The 19,439-nt window shown below is 38.1% G+C and overlaps 1 protein-coding gene across 1 annotated transcript in view; it reads left to right on the top strand.

Moving 5' to 3' along the window:
- The window catches only part of MARCHF11 (membrane associated ring-CH-type finger 11), a 31,033-nt gene extending 17,272 nt beyond the window's left edge, over positions 1–13,761 (top strand). Inside the window, exons 3-4 of the mRNA XM_059815720.1 lie at positions 6,108–6,300; positions 13,439–13,761. Coding sequence (XP_059671703.1) covers positions 6,108–6,300; positions 13,439–13,761 — 516 coding nt within the window. The remainder of the gene's footprint in view (positions 1–6,107; positions 6,301–13,438) is intronic.
- The last annotated feature ends 5,678 nt before the right edge of the window (positions 13,762–19,439 follow it).

Raw genomic sequence — 19,439 nt, 5'->3', positions numbered from 1 at the left:
TTCTACTCAGTCATGTACATGCAGTAAGCCAACACTTCCAGGAACTATCAAATAAATTGCTCATGATGTGGTGCATGGATAGACGGTATCTCCACAGTAAACTTTATGCTTTCAGAATGTCCCAAGTGAAACATTGGTACAGCCTTCCAACCAGACTGAGAAGTTACATACAAGCCAAACTATATTCCTGAGCTCTCTGACACATGAAAATATAATGGGCATTATGACTACAGGCACTCTATGTGTTAATAATTTATCAAAATAGGTAAGCATTAATGGTGAGCTGCAATTTTTGTGGCATTGATTCTTTTTTAAAAAAAAGACATAAAAATAGAAGCCTATAGCCAAAAATTACATTTCAAATGTTTGTGTGTATGTGTGTGTACTCAAAACTATGCATTTTCTATCCAGGCTGGTCAATAAGTTATCAATATCACTGCATATTAAATCACATAGTCAATGTGCGCTTGCTGCAAAACACGTTAGAAAACTTAATTATCTAATTAGACTACTAACAAGATAAAGTAAGGAACAGGCATTTCAAAAATGGTTTGTTGGACCTAAATCATTGTGGTTTCTTGCTTCTGTAAGAGTTTTATTCATATGTACACAGGTTGCAAATCCTATCATGCATAATGAGTGACAGTAGGAAAGAACTTTTTCTTGTCAGAGCTGTCTGATTCTAGCAATCGGAGCAATTACAACAATCTAATAAAAACTTCTTGAAGTCATGTAATTGATATGTCTTCAGGTTAATCATGTTATGTTACAATAGGTCACAGCAATTTTTAGTTACCTTTGTATAAAACGTGCGTTCCAGAATGACTAGAGGGAATAAGAGGCTTCAGTCAGCAGTGTCCATAATAAGCTGTGTTTCTGAGAGAACAGAGTGGGATAAGCCCCAACAGCTCTTTGGTTTAAGGAATTTTGGTGGATTACAAACTGAGACAGTTGAAGCAGATACGCATTTGGGGAGCCACAAAGAAATTTCGTATGATTTTTATTAAGGATGTCGGAAAGCCTGTAGTTTCATTGCAGACATTTTTCATGTAATGTATTCTAAGTACAAGCACAGTTTCAGTCAGTACTTTTTAGATCACTTTTCTGCCATGCATTTTACAATAATCGCAGAATCATTAAGGTTGGGAAAGACCTAATGGGCTTTTTACAAGGCACCATTAAAAAAAAAGCCAGGTTAATATCACTTTATCTCAAACATGACAGATCTTCGAATATTATGTCCATCTTTATGTTAGTAAGGACATGCATATAACTGTATTAAATTTATTCTTTAACAATTAATCCATCAAAGCAATATGTTTCTTTCAACTTCTGGAAGTCTCAACCTCAAAAAATAAGAAATTGTGCAGTATTTCTGCTTGACAGAGCCCTTAGAAGAAAAGAGGAGCAATCTTTCTGCGGTTAGCATTAGAACTATAGTGTACCATTAATTTACTAGACTCTGAAATGATTTATGAAAGGAAGACCGGTGGTAAATAAAAGATTAAAAGAGCCAAACATAATGAAGTGTCAGTAGAAGTAAAAGTGTAGGAAGTTTTCAAGGGACAGACAGTATTACATTAAAATCAGAAGCATGAATTGTATTTTGTTTATGAAGGCACCGTTTTCAAAGGAAGATTTCATCATCATATATTAAAGTAAAATGTGTTCTTTTCATGGGCAACAGGGATGGCATGGTACATCATAACACTACAGATATGATGGGAAGGAATATGAAATGGGATCTTATTTCACAGATATTGAAATGAGAATTTTGTTTACGAATCTGAAAAATTACAGATTGTAGTTATCTATATAAAAATACTTAAAATTTTCTTTCAATTTCTAGTTTTTAAGCAAAAATGGTAATCTTTCTCATAATACTTATTTTTTAGGGTCATATACTTTACATAAGCTGACACAAAAAGGTTGTATAGATCTTGTCTAACTTGGCTAAATACTTAGCTAAAAGAACTGTTACTGATTATGGAATGTATAGTCAGCAAATGACAAAAACAAATTAGGAAGTCATAATTTATAATAATGACCAATTAAGAGTTGTGAGACAAGTTATATGAAGAAAATGAGAAACACTTATGGAAAAAATGAATTTAAATTATGACACTAATCATGAGATCATTCAATTTGGAATGTTAAATAATTCAGTCTGTTAAATTCTAAATGCAATTTCTCAACAATAAATTTTGTGGAATTTTTTTTACTGCATTATTTTTGTGACTTCTTTATTTTAAGCCATTAATTTGACATTAAAAGGTGAACTGATGAAAACAACATGTAACAGGGCATACAATAAGGTAAATGATGGTGAGAAATCAAATGAAGTTTAACTGGCTTTTGATACTATAAAAAGAATCTTACTCTTAGAAAAGGAGTCTTCTGTTCCTGGGTGTATGTCAGAGTGTATACTCACACATCTTAGCTATGCCATAAGACTTTTCAGGTAGAAGAAAACAGTGGGACCACAACTCCAGTTCCTCCCCACAAGCCTTGTTATGAAATGCAGTGCCACCGAACAATACAGTGCTACGTAGTTCCTCTCGTTGCCTAATGGCTAATACTGTCCATGGCTAAGTAAAGGACTGAACCTTCTAAACTTATTTTCATGTGAATAATGTCATAACTACAGAATACCTTCTTTGGTATGTGAAAAATATGCCTGTCTCAATAAGATCTGTTCACTTTTTATAATTTGTACCCAAACTCAAAACCTATGGGAAAAAAATCAAGACTTTCATTTCCCAAGAGGCAATCTCAGACTGTTCTGAATCAAAACTGATTGGAGCTGGGCAAGGAGGAGGAAATTTCAGTTGAGGTAAGTTAGCCATCAGGAACATCCACAGTCTTCTTGCTATTAGCACTAAGGAGGGACATACACAGAAACCAAGGTCCCCAAAATGATCACGTCAGAGCTTAATACCAGTCTATCCTACCCTATCACTCTTAACAGTGTTGGATTCTTATGGCAGACTGCCTAGCACTAGGAGGCAAATTAGGAGTTTCGCATAAAACTTTCTGGGCCTCTTGAATGCTTTCCATCTTACGCGTACAGTCCTTCCTCCTCTATCTACCGTGGGATCTCATCAATTAGTTTAACTTACAGATTACATTAATAGGGAGGTAAGTTTCCGAAGATGTTTAAATTGCTTTGGTTATTGCTGACCTTCATATTGAGGAAGGTGGAGGATCACAGTTTCTTTTGTAGAAGAAAGGCAGTGAATACCACAAAGGCCAAAGTAGATGAGTAATAGAAGAAAACATCCAACCCCCTTTTGGGGTTCTTTGTTGTTTTGTTGTGTTGCTTTTTTGTTTTGTTTTGTAACTGTTCTTTGATTTTTAAAGACAAAGCAGTTAGGAACTACAACCTGTGGAATGCTTGAGTATTTTTTCAGTAATTGGGGTGGCTCCCCTTCCTGGTCGGTAGCATGCTAATATGATGAATCTTTGGAATTACTGAATTTATTGAGGTTGAGAGATTCAGTTGCTTGCATTCTTGACAGACAATTCATCTGATCAGAATAGCAAAATAACTAGAATACATTCTTGAGAAGATGGTAGGAAGAGGTGAGGATCATATCTATGTTTCTTAGGACTTTTCAAGGTCAAGCTTTTCTAGAAAGAAAAAGTTTGGGTAAGCCAACAAAAGCCCTCATGAGATGGAAAAAGATGGCAGGAGTGGTTGATTCTGGTTGGGAGTAGGAGATAGGAATAGAAATTGGTTGTCAGACAATGCCAGAATAAAGGATGGGCTTTATATCTAGACTGCATGCTACATTACTTATCCCAAATGTTTGAACTACTTTTCCTTCTGTTCAGTGCTATCTTTGCAGAATAATTATGAGTAATCTAAGTTTAAAAAAAAGAAAATCAAAATAAGCTGAAGTGAGTTTAGGAACTCCTGCACTGCTGAAATTGCACTGTGAAAGATCTGCTGTTTATTTCAGTGATATAACAGTTTTTTTAATTTATTGCCAGCTTCTTCCATGAATTTGACAGTTTAATATTTTGTGACAGTGAAAGCTTTACTTCATGTAAATGTGCTTTGATTTCAGGCATTCCGAACAAATTTATTACAGGTCTGTCTCACGCTGATAAAGAAAGAAGATAGCAAGAGATACATAACCAATAGCATTTTTGACAGTTTTCTGCCAAGTCACACTGTGTGGCTTCAGCTGAGAAATGAAAACTAATTTTGTTGAACATATTCCTATAGAGTCTAAAGAGAGTTCTATGAATTTCAGTCCTGACATTTAAATCTTGTATACAAGTAATATCTGAATCATGAAAAGCCTACACCATTCTGTCATGCATGACTTGTTTATGACCTTCCTTGACCTTATAAAAAAAATTTCTAATAAAGGAAATGAACATCCATAGTTGCTTTACCATAAAAAAGGTATTATTTCATATGAATAGCCCCATTCCAAACCCTGAAGTTCAGTGAAATAGCTAGTATGAATTTAATAAGTTCATTATAAAAGGATAGTATTTCAAGATAGACAATTTACAAATTATTATACAGCGATCTTTTTGTACTATTATATTCAGAAGGCTGCAACAATGGAAGTCATGCAGCACCAGATGTGCAAATTAGGCAATATTAGAAAAGTTAATGGAAAAAGCTGAAAGAGAAGAAAGGGACAGAGGACCTCATTGCTCACCCAGGCTCTTCACAGTGGTACTTGATGGGAGGAAGAGAGCATAAGTTGGAACAAAAGAGGATCAGCCTGGATATAAGAAAAACATTTTTTAAGAAAAACATTTTTCAACCTGAGGACAGTCAAAAGTGGAACAGATTGCCCAGAAAGGCTGAACAGTCTCCATGCTTGGAGATCTGTTCAGGATCTGATCTTATCACTGATCCTGTTTTGAGCTGGAAGTTTTGAGCAGAAAGTTGAACTAGAGACCTCCTACAGGCCCTTGCCACCTGACTTATTCTAGCATCCTATGATCATAGAGTACTGGGTACCCAACTGCTGGTAAAAAGAGAAAGCTTTCATAAAGTAACAGTAAAAAGGAAAAAGATTGCCAGATGGGAAAAGAGGTAATAGAGCCCTTACTTCAGTAGCTCCTCCTCCACTTATTCCCTGTTGCAATCGTATAAAGGGGCAGGTATGTTCAAAGTTAGGAACAGGAAAGATGGTAGTCTACAAAGTCTCATACTAGCTCTGGAATAGGTGATGGGGCTAGAGTGGGGAATCTGCCAAGCTAATTTAGACAATCATGGCCAAGAAAGACTGTGTATATTGAGGGTAATTTAGAATGCTTTTTTCCTTATGCTGTGTTTTGCTTTTGTGATTCTTTGTTTTAACAAAATTTTATTTCTGTTCTTATCTTGACAGAATTCAGTAAGCATACTTTTTATATTTAAATCTGGTCACACTATGAATCTGAGTCACCTCACATACAGAGGATACAGCCTTCCCTGGAAAGGCAGATGTAATTGAGGTTCACTGAAAAGAAATGTTCATGCTACCTATATTCAGGGCTCCTCCTGAGTCTTCAGGTTGCTTCCATACTAGGCTGCAGGTGGTGTCTCTTTGTAACATTAGCACTGGTTAACCCAACTCCCTTGGTGTGTATCTGAAGATAGCCTGGAACTTCTTTGATGAGCAGCAGGAAAGTGCAAAATTACTTCAGACTTGAGGAGGGGCGGGATGGAAAGGAAAGTTGTCACTTTCAACATGTCACACTAACATAAAACATACTTAAGATTGTCTTCCCGACATTTTTTTTATTCTCTTCATTAGCCTACAGATATGAAAGGCTGAGTTCCATTCCTGAGATGAAATCTTTTTTTTGCCTATGTATTCAAAACAGGAATAAAACTATTAACTCTTCTGAAGTTCACAGATAGATGGTGATGATAGTGACGCTGGAGGGGATGGGGAAGTAACTATTAGTTTCACTTTAACTAAAAGTGAAAGTAAAAAAAAAATATTAAATGTCAGTATCAAGGATATTAGTAAAGTTCTATGAAGATATGTATAAATATTAAAATAATTTCTGATTTCAGGGAAAAAGTGGAGTTGAATGTACAATCACAGAAAATAACATTTTTATCTTATACAACTTTGTTTCTCTTTTAGTGGCAAAGCATTACTATAACACTGGTTGAGAAAGTGCAGATGGTTGCTGTAATCCTAGGATCTCTGTTCTTAGTAGCAAGTGTGACTTGGCTTCTATGGTCAGCCTTCAGCCCTTATGCAGTATGGCAAAGAAAGGACATCCTTTTTCAAATCTGCTATGGAATGTATGGTTTTATGGATCTAGTATGCATAGGTAAGCTCAAAATCTTTAAACAGCACAGACTGTGGTTTAAGACTGTGACTATATTTATTTTTGTAATTGGTCACTCTAATAGATCACTCCCGTTCTTTGCGGATTTATTCTCAGCTGGTACCTTTGGCAAATACTGCTTTTTACAGTGTTACAAATACTGCAAAGAGAAAAGAACCAAAGAAACTTTACTCTCAGATTCATCAAAGTGCCTCCCCAAGATCTTAGTGGCGAGAATAGGATCAGTTTCAATTTCGTGAAAAAATAGATGGCTAGCAAAGTTCAAGAAGTTAAATAGATGAAAATAACAAAGACATTATTAGAATAATTAGTAAAATTGCATGCTGTCAAGTCTTCTACTGATGCCTCTTTGAATTAGATGGTACCATCATGAAGCACAGAAGCAGCCCTGGAGGATGCCATCAAACTATATATCCAAAATCAAGTTGCATATACTTATATAGGTCACAGTGCTAGTAATAGAAAAGAACAGAGAAGACAGACATGAGTTCTTTGTACTTCATAAACAGTTATGAAACACTCTAATAGTGCTAACTATAATAACTTACTATACTATTAAAAAGTCTCAAGTCATTTCACTCTAGCTGAAATCTTATAAAAGAAAATGCAGTTTACTGCAAAGCTATTTTGATCAGTTATTAAATTTCTGAAAATATACCGGACCCAGAAATATTAAATAGAAATCCCTTTAATATTTGATAAAACAACTTTGAACTGATTGTTAGAATAGCTATGATTATTTGCAGAGAAAATTTAATAATTGCAGTCAACATTAAACCACATTCTTAGAATTGCAATTCCAAGAAAATCCAGAAGTCAAATGCTATCTGATGTTGGCTTTCAGATTTCTGAGTGATAAATGTTGATGTTATCCCAATCTCATACATGGGAATTCAGAAGGACAGTGCTCAACGAGGTGCAAAAAACCAGAGTGGTTCTTAATATCAAGGCTTTTGCTCCAACCGTAAAGCCATATCATCTGTTACTGAAACCATCCCATTACTGTAAAAGTATTTATATTTCAGCTGGATCAGCAGTTCTGCTTATTTTAAAACTTTTCTAAGAGAAACCCGCTCTGGAATATTTTAGAACACAGGCTTTCTTGTGTGAACCCAAATCTTCTCAGACAGAAAAATGAACAGAATCTAAGTCTCTAATACTCTGGACAAGTGCTCAGCTTTTAAATGAAAAAAAGGGCTCAGCTACATGTCCTCTTGCACACCAATTCCTGAATATGACTTTTTCCAGCTTAACACTCAATATTGTGGTTTTTGCTTTTGTTTAAAAAAACACTTGAATGAAGACAAAATGTGCTTCAGGCATTCTAATATTTTCATTTTTATGGAATTCTGGTTTTTCACAAAGATTACAATTGTAAAAAATTTGCTTTGGCATGTGTCAACTAGTTGGAATAACCAGTTATTTCAAATTATTGCCATTTCTTTCCGTTTGTCTGACTGTTAAAACACCTAAACTAAATTAATCTCAAAATCAATCAAGACCGTCTGTGGGTGATCATAAATATTCGTATATTTACCTGTAGAAGTTATCTACTGTAAAGCAAGATTGGTACATGCAGTTACATGGCTGCCATTCAAGCCAGCCAGGCTCAAGCCACGTCTGGACTGGAAGCTACTGAACTAACATGTACCTCACATGGCTATGGAGCTTCTAGCTTAACTGGCACCATGCAGGAGAAAAGCAGACATGCAGCTGTCTTCACCCACCAGATAAACTGACTTGCCTGTGATTACATAAATGCAAGGTTTATAGTCCTATCATAAATAATACATGGAAATTTTTATGTAAAACTGACTATAATTCAACATATTGGGACACTGTTCTGTAATTACGAATTTCAGTGCAGATATGACTTAACAGTTTCCTGAACTATATTTGAAAATTCATAAAACTGTATAAAGAAGGTTTGGTAATTGTAGAATTCTGACGCTCCAGATTCATTCAGCCCACTGATTCTGCATATAATTCCAAATAATCTGCATTCTGTAAACTTGTAAGACCAGCAGTTCTTGTAACTCTTGAAAATATTTATTAATATATTCAACTTCATTCAATTTTATCTTCTTCCTTCATCATAAAGTGAGGGATTTTAGACTGATAGTTTTAATTTAAAACACTCAAATAAAGTTCCCTAATAGATGGATGTAATTATTACTCATGAATGACTTTTTAAAAAACCCAATACTGCCCATTATGCTGATGACTTCCCAAAGGCATTAACATATGATTTTACCATTGCGTATTATATATAATCTCTTATATCATAAAGCTTGTAATGCTTACAGTCAGCCAGAGTTCTCACTTAGTATCTCCTCTCCTCTCATCTGTGTTTAGTCATCCATGTCATTCTCTTAGTTTTCAACAGGATTTACAGTGAGTGAATACCTATACTGCCACTGGAATCTCTCTTTATTTCAATGAAAAATCTATGCAGACATACAGGTTTTCCTATGCAGCACATATTTCAAGACAAGTGCTTGAGTTACTGGTGGTATGACCAAGACTTATTCCAACTGCCTTCAGTTATGCCTCCCTATAGCTTTGCATAAACAATGTGAATATTTTTGGTCTTTTGTGAAATGTAAATGTCTGTACTTTTTGAAATGTTTTGTTATCATTTTTAAAAGCAGTTTTCCCAAAGGAAAATTTATATGACATATTTGAAAACCTGCACATATTAATTTGTTGTCCCAATGAGTGATTTATATACTATAAGTAGCACACCACTCACTTTCTTATCAAGTAAATGACATGTAACTTGTATTTTAATTCTTGGTCTTGTTTATCTTTTCACCGAAAGAAATATCCCAAAGATTACAGACCACCAATATAATATATTATATCATATTATATTCATTTCAGTGGATGTGTTTTATTGGTATCCATTGTTTTTCTTGTTCCAATCTAAATTTTTCTAGAATTCTAATTTCTTCCTACAGGATACCTTTTTTACTTATCAGTGTTAATTTCAATCCTACAAGTCACTAGTTTATACATTTCTGCATCTAAGCTGGGCATAAAGCAGTTCTCTTTTTGAAACTAGCTGATGGTTCAAGTTTCCTTAAGGCAAACCTTGAACATTTTAATCAAGTAGAGCTACTGCCTGTGAAACCCAGAGCTACTGCAGTGATAGTGCCAAGATCAGACCATCTATGAAGGGATTGCCAAAGGGAATGAGTTCATGAGTTAATATGAAAGGAAAGAATTAATAAAACCCTTATTTAGCCACTGAAGGACAGTACACCAAGTCTTTGCCATTCTGCTTTGTAGACCTAGCAACTATTTCTCGTTAACAGTGAGGTCATATAATTTTCTATATTTTCACTGGAATATAATCATAACTACAAGTCATAAATGGTTCTAACATGAACAAAACCTCTCACAAATAATAACAGCTCACTTGCAATCCCAGAACAACAGTGCAGCTCCTTTGGAACATGAAAAGCAACTGTAACATTGCACTGGAAACATGAATGGTGCCAGTACTATGGCAAAGGAGTAAGAGATAGGAGCCAACATGAGTTGTGAATAGGCCTCTGAAAGCTTCTTTCTTCCCCACTAAGGAACTTGATGCCTAGCAACATACATGTAACTCCATTAGTTGTAAAAATGTACAGGTTTAAGTTATTTGTGATGAACGCATCTAGCTGCACTTAATATTTCTCTACTCAGAAAGTCAGTCTTTCACTAATTCTAAATAGTTTAGAGAGACTTTTATTGCGATTTTTAGAGTGGACATGATACACTTTAATGCTTTAAGCACTTTATTGCATTTTTTTCCATCTGTGGGCCCTAAAATAGGATTAAGAAATGGCATTTTGTCCCGTGTTCCTGAAAAGGGTCTCTTATTCCCTGGTAAAAGTTTGTGATGTTTCTGGGAGGACCATTCCTAAATGACTAAAAGTAAGATTAATGTGATAGATAAGACAACATTGGAACCTAATACCACATCTGAACTAAGAGGAGTTGCCTTCTTGTAAAGACATTCAGTATGAAAAATTTCAAGTGTTCTTGTGACTCAGGCTAAGAAATCCTTTGGATGGAGTGAAAGAATCTCATAGTACTGGGCAATAAAAGAAAAGAAAATTATGATCTCCCCATAATCCTATTGTCTGGATCCCACTACAATTGCTACATCTTACAAATAAATCCTGAAGGTAAAGTCTTCTTAGAGCCTTTAGGACATTTTGCCAGGTCCATCATGCCAAAACTCTGTTCCTTGTAGCTATTAATTGGACAGAACATCAGAACAGCTAACAGTAGTGAATTCTAACACTTCCTCTTGGGATCATCTGGGTCAAACAAGTAATTTTTTTTCCCTAGGACTGTGCAACTATGTCCTCTGTGCTGTTGAAACCACCGTATTTGGAACAAGTCAATATTATTGATGGATTAATCCTTGTTTTCTCTCTCATATCCTCATTCATTGTTGTGGAACTCTTAAAAAAAAGGAGATTCGTTGCCATTTTCTTACAGCTTCACTTTAGTGACTAATTAGTTGTATTTTGAGCATCAGAACTTCTTTGGAACTGGAAGATCTCCAGCATTTAAACCTTACCCTTACCTTTTCCCTTGTTTGTGGTCTTAGAACTGTCGGTGCTGAGAACTTTTTTTCCCGCAGCCCCTGGAAAATATCTTTCAAAGAGACAAATTCATTTGCCTCTTCTACATAGGTCTTCTTCAATCTGTAGTTTTATCAGATGGGAACTGAAGCTTTTTATGGGAGGAATTATGAAAGTACTCCTTTTCTCCTTCAGCATTGCCGAATGTGACAACTTTATTTCAAGCCTTGCAATAAATATTTGATCCTTTGTTCCTTAGTTCTTTTAGAGCATATGTGAATAACAGCTTTCATTTTAAAGAAAACTTCTGTTCCTTGCCATTGTTGAGAAAACTTTGAAAACATGATTTCAGTAAATCCTGAAAGTTCAAAAACTGTAAAAAAGAACTCCTTAAAAGAAGTCCTATGCCTTTTCCTGTCATAATTTTGTGAGGATACTTTTGCCTGTTTAAATGTACTTCATGTACCTCAATGACCCTTTCTCAACTGCTTCCTTCTCTATTCTGAAATATGTTGTTGAGGTTCCACTGGAGACCAGACAGATATCAAAAATCTTTAAATTGGGTTAAATAGGTTCTCTCAATTTTGCTTCATCACAGTCTTGAGGGAAATTGGACCAAAGAATACTATGATCCAGTGACAGGTAGAGGGAAAATTATGCTCATGTCCCTTATCATTCTAGAGGAAATCCAACAGGGGAAAAAAAAAAGGGGGGGGGGGGGGGAATCTTTGTCACAGCAATAAAACCATGGCTTATTTGGTTTGTAGATTTTGTACGCAATCAAACACATTTATCCTTTTTAAAACATTATAGCAAGTCTTGAAGGTGTATTTATGTATTAACATGGCTGCTACATTTTTAGGACAGGTTGCTTTATGTATGTATCTAAAAAGATGAAGATAAGCATCCTGCAATCAAGAAAATTTTCCACTAAAATGCTATGCTAATACAAAATACATTTCAAATATTTAACATCTAATTAAGTTTATATTGTGTTAGTTTTGCTGTATCGGGTGCTTCAACGAATTCTAGGCAACTTGGAAGCCTTACAGAGATGCTACATTTTCTATCATGTCCTTCTGAAAGCAATCTTCATGTTTCTTCATCTTTCAGTGTAATGATCCTCAAAAATGTGTTAGAGTAGGCATTGCTATCTACAAATCATTGCATTTGAATCTGAGGTTTGCTGTTCATATAAATGTTTCTATCATCCTTTCTGCTTGTGTCATCTTTCTTTGAATGTCCCCTTTCTGGTATCAGTTAACTCTGCTAAGAGACCTCAGACACTTCAATCACAATTTCGTTGTGTAGGAACAGGTGCTATACAATCTCTTGGGATAAAGGACTGTAGCCTGTGACACTGCAGATCATATTATAGATGTGGCCATGTATAGGAAAATTTTAGGGAAGAAACACACTGGACAAAGAATTTATAAATGTGTTTGACTAGGCAGATTGCTCTCCTCCGAAAGCGGGGAGTAAGAGGAAACCTGTGACATTGCTCAGAACCATATAAGTTACCAGGCTGGTTGAGGAACAGAGGAAAAACCTAATAAGAAGGCTGAAGCCCCATGTGTCTCCCCAGTAAATCCATATTTGGAATGCTTACACATAAAGAGTGTGTGTATAAATATATATATGCATATATACATACATACGAAAAATAACGTTTCATTTAAGTAAATAAATTGCTTGCATGCATACAATAAGCATAAATATTAGCTATGTGGAAGCTCATTAGCAGATTGGTCTGCTGAGGACTCCAGATACTCTGTATTTTCCTTGAAGGACCTTTTAAAAGATTTCCTGGGTCTCAACAAAAAAAAATGTTTCTCAACTTTTGTCTACTGAATTTTTAAGAGAAAGAAGAAAGCCTATGATATTTGCCATGCTCATCATAGTTAACAATAACATTTAATTTCTTCTTGCTCTACTGAAGCAAGACAGGAAAGTCATTATACTTACAGCTGTTGCAGGTTTTCATAAATATTCTGTGCTCCCAAGTTGAACTAAGAATATGAAAACAGTTAAATTTGTTTGTATCTATCTGTACTGAATTCTACAAAATACTCTTAAACAAATTTAAGACCATCCTGTTCATTACAGGTCTAACTTACTTAAAGATCTACTTAAACCAGTACAAATCTCAGTAAACAGTACTCACTATGAACACGGATAACACTAGCATAAACAGTTAATTTACAAATATGCCAGTAAAGGTCCTTTTATATTGCTTTACTTAAACCTAAATACTTTTTTTAGTTAGGCCTGCTCAGATTATTCCAGTATTGGTTATGTTGAGCTTTCATTCAGAACAATTTTGTTTCCTCTAAAGGTTCCCGCCTCCCACTCTTAAACTCATGAATAACCAGTTATATTGCATATATACAATTTATTTGAATTATCAGAGTTACAAGTAATTTAATAGGCTTTAGCAATTGCCAGATTCATTACAATGGGTTACATCTGTATTTGCTCTCAAAATGGTATCCAGTGACATTTTGTACAAACTGATTTTTTTTTTTTCTTAATTTCAGGACTGATAGTACATGAAGGTGCATCTGTTTATCGAGTGTTTAAGCGCTGGAGGGCTGTGAATCTACACTGGGATGTGTTAAATTATGATAAAGCCACAGACATAGAAGAGAGCAATCGAGGAGAACCCTCAGCAGGAAGGACATTGTGGTTACCACTGACTGCATTTAGAAACAGAAGTTTAGTTCATCCAACACAGTTAACCTCACCAAGATTTCAGTGTGGCTATGTATTGTTACATCTGTTCAACCGCATGAGACCTCAGGAAGATTCATCAGAAGATAATGTCTCTGGGGAAGTAGTGATGAGAGTCACCTCAGTGTAAAGATTATGCTCACTGTGCTACACAGATAAGGATAATGTGCCCTGATGTTACAGGACTTTGGAATGTAGTTACAATGAATGGTGAAACCATTAACACTTGAAAAAATAGATACACATTTTTTAAAAATTTAATGCTTTTTATATGATCAGTTAAAACACAAATACATTTTTCTGGAAAAAAAAAGTCTCTTGCTTTTTATATAGTCTGGTTTATTAGATCTTTTGTCAATTTGTACCTGAGGTGTATACAATATAGTTTAACTCTTAGGTCTTTGAATAATGAGGAAACTCATTTTTAAGTAAAAAAATATATTTAAATGTATTTTTTTAAACTCTGGCTTTAATCCACTACTGTTATTTTTCCCACTTTCATGAGGATTAAACTGAACAACCTTCTTCCAAAAAGAAAAAGAATGTTGACACAAGTCAAGTATTCTTACTTTTCTGTCTTTATTTTGTTGTTGTTTGTAGATCAGTTGAGGGGTATGAAAGAAAGTAAAGGATATATTGTCCCTGCCTTTAAGCAGAAGTCCAATGGGTTGTTCTACAAAACATGAGGGAAGATGCCAACTCTTCTTTTAGCTCTCCCACATGGACGTGCAAGATGTCAGACACAAGTATGACGCAGGCAGGGGAAGAGTCTCGCACTTCCTCTCTAGTCTCCAAGATCTGCAGAGTGCTGGTGCTGTGCCTGTGCACAGAAATGAGAGTACCTTCCGAGCAGTGGTGCTGAATTTAGCAGCCTGTGAATTTCTAGTACCATTCTAACTATAGGACATCCCACATTTTTTTAAAAAAAGAAGAAATGTACATTAACACTTCTGGAATAATAATAAATTCTAATGGAAACTGAAATAGAAATAATGCAGAGCCTTAATTTGGCCAGGTAACGAATCATCATATTAAAAATGAACCAATATTCACCTTTATCATGACAGCTAATCAATGCTGTGAAGTTTGCTTCTCTTTGTCTCCTGGCAAAAATTCTAATATAATTTAATCAAATGGAAATGGCAATAATTTCCAAGTTAATAATTGAGTCTGTTGAAGACCAAGGTGAAAAAGTAGGGTCGAAATTACTCTGAAAGCCCTAGCTTACTTAAAACAGTTTGTGGTGGGTTGACCTTGGGTGGCTGTCACTTCCCCACCCAGCTGCTCTCTCCCCTGCTCTCAACAGGACAGGGGGAGAAAATAAGATGAAAAAGCTTGTGGGTCAAGACAAAGACAAGGGCATCACTTACTGTCACGAGCAAAAAAGAGGCAACATGGGGAAAATTAATTTAATTTATTGCCAATTAAAATAGAGTTGGATGGTGAGAAACAAAGACAAAACCTAAACCACCTTCCTTCCACCCACCCCTCTTCTTCCCAGGCTCAGCGACACCCCTTCAATCTCGACTCCTCTACCTCCTCCCCCAAAGCAGCGCAGGGGGATGGGGAATGGGGGCTGCGGTCAGCCCGTAACAGCCCCTCTCTGCCACTCCTTCCTCCTCACACTTTCCCCTGCTCCAGCCTGGGGCCTTCCCACGGGCTGCAGTCCTTCAGGAGAAATCTTCTCCAGCATGGGCTCTCCATGGGCCTCAGCGCCTGCAGGGCACGTCCACCTGCTGCGCTGTGGAGTCCTCCAGGGGCTGCAGTGGGGGTATCTGCTCCAGCACGGTCCTCTCCATGGGCTGCAGGAGATACGTGCTCCACCGTGGTCTCTCCAGCAGCTACAGGGAAATGCCTGCTCCACCAGGATCTCTCCAGGGTCGCAGGGGAATCTCTGCTTGGGACCGGCTGTGCCCAGCACAGGGCAGTCCCAGCACAGAGGCCACCCCTGCAGCTCCCACCCCCACCTCCCCCGTCTGGACACCTGCACCCAGTACACTGCTAAACATTTTTCTGTTTCAAAATAAGTTGTAACCAATGGGTGAAAAAATTTAGAGTTATTTTGTGCAGTAGCTGGAATTCTGTGGCTGGAAAATTCCCTCTCAGGGATCAACAGGATGGTGCTGGAATCGGTGCATGCCTTCCCTTCATAAGAAGCTCACATGCCAAGACCAGACACAGGAGGCTTCTGCAGCTATGCTGGGAAGGGAGATAGAAACAATTTAAGCATTGGAGCTAAGAGCTCCTTATATATTCATAAACATTAGGCAATGAACTCTACACAGGGCCCAGCATTCTGCGTTACAATCTCACAAGCTCAAATTTACACTTACAAAATCTACAGATGACTTACTGCTCTTTAAACAATGTGAAAAGCAGTACATAGGTCATGAACAACAAAATGCTATCTCAAAAAAAGGCAATTTATCTCTTGCATGGCAAATTACCAACATTTGACTGGCAATCTCATTGAGAAACTATGAGAATTCACTTCCAGATTAGCTTTAAACAATTTCCCGAAGGAGGAATTTGTGGAGAAACGGAAGATGAGATGACTGGGGAAACCTGCTGTATCACTGGGAATTTCTTGTTCGTAATTAAGACTTACATAAAACCCGCTTTCCCAGAAGGACCACAATTCCACATGACCAAATTGGTATCAGAGTTAGTATCTCAAAAGCACTTGTAATACAAGGAGAATAAGGCATTCTGGGATCAACATGCTTAAATGGTTACGTCTCACACCTTTTAGGTACTTGTGATCTCTGGGATTTAAAGTATTTCAGTGGTCTTTTTACAGGATCCGAAAGACAAAATTGAGAAATATATGTAAACATTTTGTTGTAAAGAAATCTTTTTCATTCACATTTAAACAATTAGGGTGCTGCAAAAAAATGACTCACCAGAAAAGATCAATAGATGTGATTTAAAAGAGGAGAAGATTTCTGTGTACAATATTTGAAAGACTCAATTTTTTTCTGAGGAAAAAAAATGGTCCAATTAAGAGTAATGAAAATTAGTAGTGACAAAATTGGTTACGGCAAATATCAGAAAAGCCGTTTTAATAGTAGGATTTTTCATCATTAACCATTTCTATGGCACAATAATTTTGCATATGTCTGCATCTACCTATTATATATATATATAAAGCAAGATCAGGAAACAATAAACAGTGACAGGATTAATATGGGCAGGGTGTAGTTGTGAAAAAAAATTAAATTAGAACTATGGCTGTATTGTGCTGTGGAATGTTTTCAGTAGCAAGAGTTCCTAGTGCAGGATATGAATATTTCTTCGCTGACCTTGTATTTGGATTTTTGCAGTACTGCACTGCTGTGCTCACCTACACGCAAGACAGATGGATACAAATCAGAATAGGTGCAGAGAGGGGATATTAGGATGAAAAAGGAGCAGGGACTCTATTTCACATGAGAAAATTAGAAGAGCGTGGCTTGTTCTGCTTAACAAAAGTTGAGAGCGAATGTTATTGTTCTCAGTTAATACATTGCAGAATACAATCTATTTTAGGAAAAGAACAAGCCTAAGAAGCAAATAGATCACAAATAAATTTAGCTGGATGGTCAAGGTAGTTTTAAAATATTCATCTAATGAATCACAGGCAACAATTCAAGTTGGAAGGGCCTGTGGAAGGACATCTAGTCCAAGCTCCAGGGTCATCTCTGAGGTCAGACCAGGTTGCTCAGGGCTTTAAAGCAGCCAGGTCTTAAAATTCTCCAAGGATGGAAATTGCATAACCTTTCTGGGCAGCCACCTCCAGTCCTTGACTGTCCCCAGAGTGAAAAAAGTATTTCCTTCTATCCTACCTCTTCTCTAGTTCCAACTTATGCCTATTGCCTGTCATCCTCCCGTAACACACCACTGTGAAGTGGACAGCCCTGTCTTCTTGAGAACCCCCTCGCAGGTGCTGTCAGGCTACTGTTAGGCCTCCCCTGAAGCCATATCTTCTCCAGGCTGAGCAAGACTTGATCCCTCAGCCTCCCATCACACGGCAAGTGCTCTGCCCCTCAGCCAGCCTGGGGGCCTTCTGATGAACTTGCTCCAGTTACACCATGTCTTTCCTGCACTGGGTTGCCCAGGGTGCTGTCGGCCGTCTCTGCAGCCAGGGCACACTGCTGGCTCATGCTCAGTTTGTGTCTGCAAAGGTCCCCAGGTCTCTTCCAGCAGAGCTGCTCCCAGCCAGGCGTGGACCAGCCTGTGTCCCTGCACTGGTGCTTCCTGCCTAGGGACAGCACTTGGCATGTGTCCTTGAATTTCATGATGTTCCCACTGGTCTATTCCCCCAGCCTGGCTTAGGTTCCTCTGGATGGCAGCCCTGACCCAACTGTGTGTCCCTGCAATCTGGCATCATCTGCAAACTTGAGACCAGAACTGTCTGTCACCTATTCCAGGTCACTGATAAAGATGTCAAATGGGACAGGGCGCAGCACAGACCCTTGCATTACTTCAGCTGTTACTGGTCTACAGGCAGTGTAGGTCCTATTAACCACCACCTTCTGGACCTGACTATCCAACCAGCTTTTTTGCAATCAGATTGTCCAACCATTCAGACGTCAATGTCCTGACTAATGAAAGAAGACTATTGTGGCAAATGATATGGAAAGCCTTGCTGGGATCGAGGTAAATGACATCCACTGCTCTCCCCTCAACCATAAACGCAGTCCTTTGAACACAGAAGGCAATCAGGTGGGCCAGGTATGATTCACCTTCAGTAAAGTCAGGCTTACTGTTCCTGACAATCTTCCTCTTCCTGCATGTGCCCAGAAATGGGCTCCAGGAGGACTTGCTCTGTAATTTCCCCAGGGACCAAAGTGAAACCATCCAGCCTGTAGGTCCCTAGGTTGTCCTTTGGGCTTTTCTTGAAGATGGGTGTAATATTTGTTGTTCTCCGCGGTCGCCAGGGACCCCCCTGATCTCTACAAGTTCTTGCATATAATCCCTGACTCAGTCTTTACTCACTGATCATCGTTCCTATCCTCCTTGAGCCCTTTCACTAAGCACCAAAGGCTGTGAGAACTTGGTGGTGAAGACGGAGACAAAGAAGACATTAGGGACACAGACCTTCTCTGTGTCCAGTGCCACAAAATCACTCACCCCACTAAGCAGTGAGCCCACATTTCCTTGTTTAGACTTTTACTGCTCATGTAGAAGCTGAAGCTCTTCGTCTTGCCCTTGATGTCCCGCCAGTTCTAGCTGAGCTTTGACTTTCCTAACCCCACGCCTGCCTGCCTGGGCAATATTTCTAAAGCCCTCCTTTGAAGGCTGTCCCTGCTTCCACCTCCTGTACATGGCTGTTTTGCAGTGGAGCTGTGCCATGAGTTCTTAGCTTAGCCAAGCTGGGATCCTGATACACCTGCTTGTTTTCCTGGGTATCAGGATAGTCCACTCTCATACCTGGAGGATGTGGTCCGTACAGACCTGGCAGCTGCCCTCATCTCCCTCACCCTTCAGAGCTGCTCCCCTATGCTCCCAGCTGCCTGGTCACTGGACAAGCCGCAGGCTGCTCACCTGGTGCCCCACGTCTGGGCTCTGCAGCGCTCCTCCCTCCATCCCCTCAGGATCTTCATCTCCACTCTTTCATGCTCACCATGGCCAACTCTACCATGGGTCACCACCTCCCCTGCCAGTGCCTCCTTGGCAGGGGCAGCAGATCCACCAGTGTGACCCCCTGGGCTGGCCCAACCAGGCCCTGTCCACCCTCCAGAAATCTGGAGGACTGCATGTTTCCCATCGTGCTGCCCTTCCAGCAGGTGACAGGGAGGTCCATGGCCCCCAGAAGCACCAGGCTCT

The sequence above is a fragment of the Gavia stellata genome, chromosome 3 (genome assembly GCF_030936135.1).
Source record: "Gavia stellata isolate bGavSte3 chromosome 3, bGavSte3.hap2, whole genome shotgun sequence".
Taxonomy (NCBI): domain Eukaryota; kingdom Metazoa; phylum Chordata; class Aves; order Gaviiformes; family Gaviidae; genus Gavia; species Gavia stellata.
This window is presented reverse-complemented; position numbering and strand designations above follow the sequence as displayed.